At 28.1% G+C, this 11,424-nt stretch overlaps 1 protein-coding gene across 1 annotated transcript; it reads right to left on the bottom strand.

Moving 5' to 3' along the window:
- Positions 1-969: 969 nt before the first annotated feature.
- Positions 970-11,078, bottom strand: LOC141537038 (uncharacterized). Its single transcript, XM_074257878.1, has 4 exons — positions 10,749-11,078; positions 7,034-7,172; positions 1,287-1,748; positions 970-1,242 (listed from the first exon to the last, which is right to left on the bottom strand). Exons 1-4 carry the CDS (start codon positions 10,913-10,915, stop codon positions 970-972), a joined length of 1,041 nt encoding a protein of 346 aa, XP_074113979.1. The 5' UTR covers positions 10,916-11,078.
- Positions 11,079-11,424: the final 346 nt, after the last annotated feature.

Here is an 11,424-nt window from a genome sequence, read left to right as displayed (position 1 = left end):
TTTATCATGATTAGTGACTCCTCCAATAGAACTACCAATAGAAAAATTATTTATTGGATATATTACTTTCTCAGGGACTGCATATTGATGTGTTTTATCATGTATCCCAACTGGTTTATCGATAACACCATAAGACTTAAATCCCTTAAGCTCACCGTAATACTTGATATTGTCTGCTTTATAACCAACCACCACGTGCCCATCATGATTCGTCTTTTTAATACAATCTTTTTCATGTTTATGGAGGATTGAATCACGATTATTGCCCCTCGTATTTTATCATTATTACTATCACTTTTAACTTTATCATTTTTATTATTAATCATTGTAATTGTTGTTTTACTATTACTATTAACTCCAATATTACTGCCTCCTCCTCCTCCTCCTGATGCTCCGCCAATTAATTTAAACTCGTTAATTTTGGCTCTGTCATATTTTTTTCAAGTATATCGGGACAAATAACTCCACTGACATTAACACCCAGGATAATACCCCCATTAAAATTATTACGACAAGATTGATCGGTTTTGCTGGTAGTGGTATTGGTGATAGTAGTAGTAGTAGTTGTAGTAGTAGTAGTAGTAGTAGTAGTTGTCATAGTACCACTACTATTTGTTGTTGTTGTTGTTGTTGTTATTAGTCCCAGTGGTGCTGTTGTTTGTTCTGTTAAATTATGTTGAGTGCTTGGCTCTTTTAAATTATCAGTTTTTACTTGATTAGAGTCATCTATTTGTTGTTGTTGTTTATTTGCTTGTCGATGACGTGTCATGGCACCACGTATTACTTCGCGTAGTTGGCGTAATACTGACTAAATTAACAGGCGTCTCGCCAACACTCCCGCCATGTATCCCCACTTGCCGTCGTCCCTTCTCTTCCTGTGTTTTGTATCAATGATAAAAAAGGATATTTTATTTTTAATTGTAAAAATAAATGTTGTTTGATAAATATTAAATACTTACGGTAATTTTTTCAAGTCATCTCTTTTATAACATCGGAATATTTGGGAGGATCTTGATAATATTTAGGTCCAGGTTGTTCACACCTCAATGAATCTCGAGGAGGATGTTCTTGGTATTTTGGCGGCCTATCTAATTGACGATACTTGTATGAGACTTGAAATTGTTGTTGATGATGTTGATCCGATGATGATATTTGTTCAATATGACTCGGATGACACTCATCATCCGACTGATTCGTTGTTGATTTAATAAATTGTTGATTTATTGACAGTGGCCCATTAATCTTTGAATCAGATTTAACATGAGTGTGCTTTCCACATTTATCACGTTTGTTATTATCTTTAGCATCTTTTTATTATTATCATCAGTGACTATTCTTGCGGGTGTTTCGTACGAAATATTTTTATCACTCGTTCGATGAGATTTGCTGTGACGTGTATCGTGTTTACCAGGTGGATCTATTTGATAGTAGGTTAAATCACCACGTAAATTTTGTGATTTTGATTTTACTTCATGAGGTAATAAGTACGAATGCTGTTTATTACTATCACTGCGTTCTGACTTTAATTGATTACGAGGATATTTATCGTCGTATAAATAGCTGACGAAATCATTTGACTGGGATGATAGTGTTTGACTTATTGTTCCAAGCTTTGTTGAATTTTGCTGAGTTGACTTGTACTTTTCTTCAAACTGTGAATAATTATAAGTGCTGAACCCAATTTGATTAAAATTATGGCTTAAATTTGCTGAATCGTAATCTGTTGATGTAACAGCTTCCATATTTATCTGTAACAAATATTAATTAATTAAAAGATTATTGTTATAAACATCAAGAATAAATAAAAAACAACGGTGGAACAAAAAATAAAATTAAAGGTGTAAAATAACAAGCTTAAGGAAGAGATAAAGTTATAGTAACTTTACAATAAGAACATGATAAAATGATAAAAGAGAAAAAGAAAAAATAGAGAAAGTTGTTGAACCGTAAAAGAGAAAATCCACCAACTGGATAAAACGACAATCTCTCGGTATATAGCCAATACCGCTGAGGATTTGATCACTCATCTTTATAAAATTGGCAAGGAAATCTTTATTATTAAGTCAAACCTCAACTTTTATCATACTAATAACTGATACTGTTATGGGGAAAAAAAAAAAAATACAATAATAATAATAATAATAATAATACTGTTGAAGAATGAGAATAAGGGTTGACGAGAATGACTTAATGTCAACATGAGCTAAGAGGATGACCTTCGTTATATTATAAAGGATATTCCTATAGATGCACCTGGTACACGATCATTTCTTCTCTACAATTTACACCCTCGTATTTATACCAGACACACATCACATGTATATATTTGTATACATTTCTCTTTTCTCCTCGATTCGTCGTAATACTTATAATATCGATGTTCAATTTATTATAGAGGTATTGAGAGTAAAGAGAACTATATATAAAGTAAAAATCATTTTTAAAAAAATACATTGTCACTGTGAAAAATAGAGAGGATTAAAATATAAAGCTTAATCTATTGATTTACTGTTAAACATTCATCATCTTTACACCTTTAAACTCAGCTTCGGAATATTTATTTGAATTATTATTTTACTTTTCAATTTAATCAGAGAGGAACAAAAATAATAAAAAAAAAAAAAATATAAAGAACGATTAATATTTTGAAGACTTATTTGTTTTCTTTTGTCGGAGACTGATTGAAGTTGATAACAAAAGCTCGAAGAAGCAACAACAACAAAAACAGTTGTATATGCATATACTTAAAATGAAAATCCAGACATAACATCAGCAATATGTCGAGTTTTAGGTATATATATATATATATATATATATATATATATATATATATATATATATATATATATATAAATCTACAATATTTATATGACCACGACATAGAAAATAAAAATAGTTGATTCCTCCTTTATCACTTTCACCACCTACTTCGTCTTTTCATTCTCCTCATTTTACATTGCTTTATTTTCGGGAATCCTCAACATCTCGACAACAGTCAACAGGACATTTTTAGAGTTTTTTTGATTTTTATATTTATATTTACGCATTTGCACGCATAAAAATTCCAGTTTACGCTTATCTTTTTCTCTGTTCTCAGTAGTATAATAGTATATAGGGTGTACACAACAGTGCGAATAGGCACGCCTGCGTTGGCTCTTTAATCTTCATGGATCAAAATTATGGGGATGGAGGATTGAATGTAGTAAAAGACTGTGCTGCTGCTGCTGTACTACTTCCACTTGTACTCTACTGGCTCAGCACATCCAGCCTTAACCAACACCGATGTATAATATTACTACTACGACAAGTACTAACAACACCGAGTACAGAGTGAGGGGAAATCTCTCGGTCCTTTGGTTTAAGAACACGATTGCTTCGTGAATTCAAGTGAAACCCTAACAGCATTTCAAAGAAAAAATTTACAAGCCGCAGAAAAAAATGATTGTAATAATAATAATAATAACAACTATAAAAATTGCATTGTAATTAAAATTTAACTTTTGAGATATGAATAAAATACATTTAAGGCGCTTTAGATCTTTTTATTTTCTACCTACCTTCTTTACTATACCGTTAAGTAAAGAACACTAAAATTTATACAATATTCTTAAAATTACATTTTATTTTATTATTATCATTATTTCAAAGACTTAAGAACTAAGGTATGTTGCAAGCTTCAAGTCGCGACAATTTTTTTTTTTCTACAACAGCGCTAAAAAGTAAACCGTTTTTTTTTTTCTCTACTTCATCCCAAGTACAACTGTCTTTCTTGAGTTTTTCAGTTTTTAAGTTTCACAGGTATATTGTACATACACTCATTTGCAGACTAGATGTTACATACACCTTACTATCTTCTTTGATTCTTGACTCGAGTGAGCAAAAAGTTGAAGAAATAGGTGAATTAAAAATGAAATATAAAAAATACTATAGTAATGTTGGATGTAATCTTATTACTTTTTTTCTTTAACTTGTGTCTTATTATGTATTATATATGTGTGTCGCGTGATGTAATTATTACATTTACTTCTCAAGATACATTACTTTTGTTGACATCATATTATATATATATATATATATATATATATATATATATATATATATATATATATATATATATATACTATTCCGCATTATAAATATAAACAAAAACGAAAAAATAATTAAAAAATGAAGATATGATGTTAAATGTAGTTGTAGAATTGAATAGAAAAAATAATTATCATATTCATGTCCGTAAATTTAAATTTAATTATTTATTTAAACTTACTGATACAGATAATCAGATAATAACTAAACCACAATATAATTAAGTAGATATTAAAATACGGGAAAATATTTTTGATAGTAAACTATATAAAAATGCAAGCGAGGTAAAAGTGAATAATCGATACCCGCATTATATTATGCACTGACGGTGATGCAACTCTTTTTCAACTTAAAAATTAAGGTAACAGTGCCCGTTATAGTGTATGGGATATCCTGCCTGTTATATATATCATCAAATGAAAACCGTCTAGCAAATAATCGTCCGCATTATATTTTTCCTGTATTCTATTTTTTATAAATTTATTTAATTAATTAAAAATATAAAAATTAATAACAATAATAATAATAATAATAATAATAATAATAATAATAATAACAAATGATAAAGAATAAAAGCAGCGATGCAAAAAATTAAATATTAGTTAGGGTACAAATGAATAGTATATATTTAATCAGAGAGAATTTTCGTGTATACTGTTGGTATGAGGATAAAACAAGTAGAATGAGTAGATGAATCAAGCAAATACTCTGTCTAATGGAGTGAGAAGAAAATGCCACAACAATTTCCCCATTGGGGACCTTCTCATTTTGATTCACTCTTATATGTTTTTAAAAACAAAAGGAAAATTTTATAAAAAGGATAAAAAACAAAACAACCCTCACAAAAAAAAAAAAAAAAAAAAAAAAAAAGACATCTAACTCTTTATTCATTCATTCAAATATATTTTATATTTTCATATTGGTATATAACATTTGTATTTTACTTTTTATTAATACTTAAATTTGATACAATAAATAAAATTGTATTTATTTAAGATTTCTAAAAAACTTGTTAAACGCCTAACCGTTAATATTAATTTGTGAGTAGTTGCTTCTCTTACTGTTGAAATACAAAATTGACAATTTTAAAAATTCATGGCAATCATATTTATTTTTGAACTATTTCTCTATTTTATATCATAAAATTTATTGATTAAACATATTTATTGAATTGATCGTTGAAACAATAAATTAGAATTGAAAAGCGTAAAATTCACAAAGAAACAAAGAAATATTAAACAGAATGAAATAAATTCTTTTGCCGAGACACATTTTATTATGATTATTTACTCTTTGCTATTCATGTATAAATGCCGTATTGTCTACTCCTTTTATATTTCACACCTTTAGTTAAAAGGAATAATAAAATTAAAATAAAACAATGGTTGTATAAAAAGAATAATTTTTTATTTATTTTTTTTTTTGATTGACATTCGCGTTTCCATTTAATCCCGCTTTTCTTTCATTTTCATTACTTTCACCAATGTTTACTGAATAAATTGTACGAAACTCTGGTCGTGAGTTTTAAAAATAAAAAAATGAAATAAAAAATTACTGTTGTTTTCATGTTCACAGATAGATGTCAATCGATGTGACTATTTTAAATCGACTAAAATTTTATCCATTCAACGGGAGATATTTATTTTTTAACGGTTTTTATTTTTATTGATTATTTTACTGCACACAAATGAAAAATGATTAATTTTTTTTTAATCAATCTTTATGCTAAAAATAATCTCTGTCACTTATGTTATTTCAATTAAAAAATAATGATTTTTCGTCTGAGAGTAAAGAATAGGGATAAATTCAAAAATTGCTGACTTGGATATAAATGCGAACATAACATGAAAGACGTTAGCGCTTTTTTTTTTAAATTTTTTTTTTATACACGACACAAAGTAGCACTTTGCCAAATGACTCGAAACTTTTAGGGTGTAGAGATGTGACTTTTGAACAATTGTACCTTTCCGTTTCTCTCTGTTTTTTTTTTTTAATAGAATAGAATAAAACGAAGAAAAGAAAAACAAAATCTATTGGAATTTATCGCTTCACTTAAAATTAGTTATTTTTTAGCATTTAAATGATATCAATTGTTTCTCGAGTCGATATCACGAATGAAACTTTAAAAATATTAAATAGTTAATTTAATAAAGAAAAAAGATATTTAAAATACATTAAGAAACAAGTGATGATAGAAAAAGTTATGAGTCGATCACCACACGAGATCTGCACCCTAAATCTTCTGTTATCCATTAAATATACTTTTAGTATGTATACATACACAATTTATATGTATTTATATAAATCTCATAGGATATAAAAGTATTGAAGCATTGCCATTATACTTATGCATGTATAAATATACTTTTAATAATCTTTTGATGTGTGGAAAGCTACATGTACTATATATAATATAAATTTGAATGATCTCTCCTTTTATCCGTTGCGAAATCGAAATCCGACTTTAATCTTTCCCGACGTATACGTACTTGTCACCAATGGATTTAACTTGTCATAATATACTGAACTTGAGTACGTTTTATTGATTTTACTTTTTTAATCACCACAATAATTGATTGAAACAATAACTTTTTTTAAATTATTATCATTATCATTATTATTATTATTATTATTATTATTATTATTATTATTAAGAATAAAATTGAAAAATTTATCATACGAAAAAGTAGTAAGTGGACCGGATTAATCACTCAATTTACTAAAGAATCAAACAGTTAGTTATAAAAGTCAAATATTCATAAGAAATTGACAAAAATAAAAAACAAATGAAAAAAAATATAGGTAAATAATTTATCAAATCTGGAAAAAGAAAAACAAAGTTAAAAATTAAATAATGTTTCTGGATTAAATAAAATAAAAATATATTATAATGATTAAAAATGAAACATCAAATAAATATAATGTTTTTTAATTATTAGATTATTACCATTGAGATCAATCGCGGATTTATCCATACTTGTTGCATATTATCGTCAAGATAACGTCTGGCTATTTTACCAATATTACCGTGTGATTCTTTTTTCTGTACGGACGTAATTTGAGGAATTTGAACATTGCTGCCGTTTCTGTAACAAAAATTTAACAATAAAATAAATTATAATGTATACAATAATAGGAAAAAAAAAAAAAAAAAAAAAAAAAACATTAAAATCATCTCAATCTTATAGTGTCTATTATAGTATAGATATTAACGGTATAAATTGCTTACTAAGTTTAATTAATTTAAATAACCGTGCTTACTGTGATTGTAAAAATATAAATTTTTAATTGTATAGAAATTTATTGCTCAATATTATATTTATTTTTTCTTACAAAAATATTTCATCTTCGTTTTGCTTTTTAACAACATACTTGATCATTAAGATTAATATTACTCCTTTGTTATTGTTATAATAAAATTCTTTTAGTGATGTAGGTTTTGATGAAAGTTTAAGAGTATGTAAGACTATTGAAACTCGATTTATTCTGACAGCGCAGACAACAAGTAGAGTAGTTTTATTAACTTTTTCTCAAGGGAGGAAGAAAGCGAAATGTGGTAGAACAAGGTGGATTGTGGATTCCAGATTCCTGACGGCATGTCAGGCTCAAGAGAATTCCACAATGTTTTCATATCCTATACAATCATTATTTTTTTTTTTTTTTTTTTTTTTAATCATTTTTTATTCTTTATACATATACATATGTATTTAAATACATTCGAGTTAAATTTAAACCTTGGAGCACTGCTATATCGACAATAATAATAATAATAATAATAATATTAAATTCAACTATAAATTATTTTATTTAAAATTTTCTAATCTATGTTAAATTATTTATTACTATCAACATTATAATTTTTTTATTTGCTGTTTAAAAATTTTAACTAAACTTGTTAAATTATGTGAGTTATCGAACTATAATATCAATCGTTACGAAGAAATAGTGGAATTGTCATAACGGGTGGTGGTTATTTAGAATAGAACTTGCAACTACAGTACCGATTATGAGCTTTTTTTCAACCTACTTACCATCAGACAAAATATGAGAGAACTGTCAACGAAAGCTTCCTATATTTAGCACACTACGTGCTTTTTCTTTCAGTTGGCAAGTACTCAGTGCTTTTGTCGATAATACAGAAAACATTATTTTCAATTTTATCAAAACAAATAATGACATTGTTTTTATAAAATTAATAATAACAATAATAACAATCCATAATTGAATTTATTTCAAAACTCGGATAAAAATTTGGTTATTACTATTACTACTACTATTATTATTATTATTATTATTATGTTATTAAATGCTCAGGGGGGTTATTCCCGGAGTCCGATTCTCCGAGGGCCCAGCCTGAGCTCCATCCGTTACTGCTGGACCACTCCGCACAACAAGGCGGTTAGTGATCACAGCAGGCCAAAGTCATTTCCCTTAAGAGACGGAGAGAACCAAGTAAAACAGCCTTCTGCATCCTAACTGCCAAGAACTCAGCTTTTGATGAGCAAGCTGGAACTTTGGCAAGTGAGGATACAAAAGACTGTTTCATCCCTCCTAGGACGCCAACAATCAGGACGACAAGCTTGACACGGTAACCTGGGTAAAGTTTGCCAATTTCAAACAGGAGATCCTGATATATTTGTCTTTGTGCTCTTCTTTGGCTGAGATGTTGTATTCAGCCGGGGCCGAGAACTCAATGACATAAATGTCACGAGTGGCCTTGTCGAAGAGCACAATATCAGGTTTGTTGTGATCTATCTGCCGGGTTGTTGCAAATGGCATGTTCCAATAAATTTTGCAACTGTCATTCTCAACAACCTGGGGAATATCTCCTGGCAGATAAGGCAACACTGGTGTCTCATCGATACCGCAGCTATATCTGAGATGATAATAGAGTACTCGCAGGGCAGCATTGTGACGCTGTATGTAGGCACCTCTTGCCAGCACTGGACATGCCGACAAAAGGTGCATAAGCGTCTCCGGATGTTGTCTACACCTCCTACAGGACGTGTCCGGAAGCTGCACCTGGAGCACCTTGCTACGGTACTCAAGAGTGTTAATGACACCATCTTGGCAGGCAAATATGAACCCTTCAGTCTCGGACATCAGGCCCGCTGACTTTAAGAAGGAAAACGTCAGCTGGATGGACAAGCCATGATCACGCACGTGTTTAAAGAACACGCTGTGCATGGACTTGTCCATCAGTTCGCCAAGGAGTAGGTTTTCCTCGGCGTTCCTGATGACGCTCTTAAATTCCTCCTTTCGGAGTTCCATAAGAGCGTTTATTTCTCCAAGACCAAGGGTTCTTGCTGCATATATTGCTGCCTTATACAAGAATGACCCCTTATGCGCATTTTCATGTTTATGTACAATATGCATAAGAAAGTCATCCTCGTCTGCAGTGAAATTGACAACTTCGTGAGTTTATTATTATTATTATTATTATTATTATTATTATTATTATTATTATTATTATTATTATTATTGTTGTTATTGTTATGAAGAATATTATGCCGAGAAGATATGATAAAGTTTAATAAGCTGAATCAAAACTTATCCGATTAAGTGATTGAGTGACATTTCTTATTATAAAAGATTTTATTTTTATTTTACATTTTTATTAATATAATTGCTAATAAAATTCTTTTTTACAAATATTTGAATTTTATTATTATTATTATTATTAATATTATTATTTGAATCATAATTATAATTAAACTAAATTTAAATAAAAAAAAGAATTTATTATAAAAAGAAATTTTTTTATGTCTGGTAAGCATTAATAACATACGTAAAATAATTTAACAATTGTAATTCATTAAATTTTATCAGTTGAATGATTTTCAATAGATATAAAAACGATAACATGCAAGCTTTTATCGTACTATAAAATTTCAAACGTCCTCTAATTATTGATTTGTATAAAAATATAATATAATATATTATATATTATATTACATTTATAAATTGTAATTAATTATATTATATTTTAGTTAGGAGGATAGTATTGCGAGACACAGATAAACTCAAAAATTTAACGGTATATAATAACAGTAATATTGTATTCTCTTTGATTCAATTCAAATTTTAATTAATTAACGTAAAGCCCGCATCATTAAATCTCGTCTACTATTTTATTTAGTATTTAGTACTATTCAGTGGGATTCTACGATCAGTGTATACTCTATTCAATAAATTAAATTCATTCATAGAAATACACATTACTCAATACGTAAATATACTAAAATTATAATTAAAAAATACTAATCAATTTTTTTAATTTTAAATTTAAAAGAAAATGTTTAATATACAGATATTATAATATAATATATATATATATATATATAGGGTATATAACTCTTAAACCTCATAAATGTACATGATCGAACGGTATCCTCATCTTTAGTATATCATAGTTGATTGTAGACCATATCAGAACCAGACAAGTGGCCACTCCATGTACCCTACTTGCTCTATTATGCCTCGTCTTCAGTTTTTCTTCTCATCCCTCATCTCTCATCTCTACCATACTCTCCCTACTCTTTACCTTTTACTTTTTATACATGAATTTATCTATCTTTATATATATATTTGATATTTTATAATAATTTAATTTTTTTAATACACGTAATAATAATTAGTGATAAATAAACTATTATTATTACCTTTGTTTATTATTATTATTAACAATTGGCATAGGAGTTGGTATTCTCGGAGGAGGTACAGGAATAACTTTTCGTCTTCCATTGACAGATTGATGAATTGACGGAGTTAAACGACCGGTTGAGGCTATTCGTCCAGCCGTACATGAATTATCGGACCTGACGTCCATTTTTATTATTAATCTGTAACTGGATCAAAATAATTTATGAATTTATAAATATATATTATTCAGAATAAATACAAAAATATAATACATGTATAGTGACAAGTAATGAAACTCTGTGACACGTATCCCTACAGATTCATTAGCAAAGTGACAGACACACTTGAGATTTACTGAGGCCTTTCGTTATATATAGTAGGAGTATCTACAGTAGTACCAGTATATCACATATATGGTAAAAAAAATAATTTCATGCCTCGTTTATTTATCTCACTACTAGACAGATACAAAATTATAATTGAGATTAAGTAATTATAATATCAATATTAGTTTTCATTAAATTGTAAATAATTTTGTAATTATTGAAAAAAAAAAAATTATCTCTTATATATATACGTATTACATAAATTTAAAGATATAGACGTATTTAAAGTCAAGTACTACATAACAGCAGTAAAATTTTTTTTCGAGTATAAGTATAAAAAAATAATGAAGAAAGAATTGAACTTGAAATA

The sequence above is a fragment of the Cotesia typhae genome, unplaced genomic scaffold (assembly GCF_013202065.1).
Source record: "Cotesia typhae breed Kobodo isofemale line unplaced genomic scaffold, CoteBio_Ctyphae scaffold_45, whole genome shotgun sequence".
Lineage (NCBI taxonomy): Eukaryota > Metazoa > Arthropoda > Insecta > Hymenoptera > Braconidae > Cotesia > Cotesia typhae.
The sequence above is the reverse complement of the archived record's forward strand: the minus strand, read 5'-3'. Positions and strand labels throughout refer to the sequence as shown.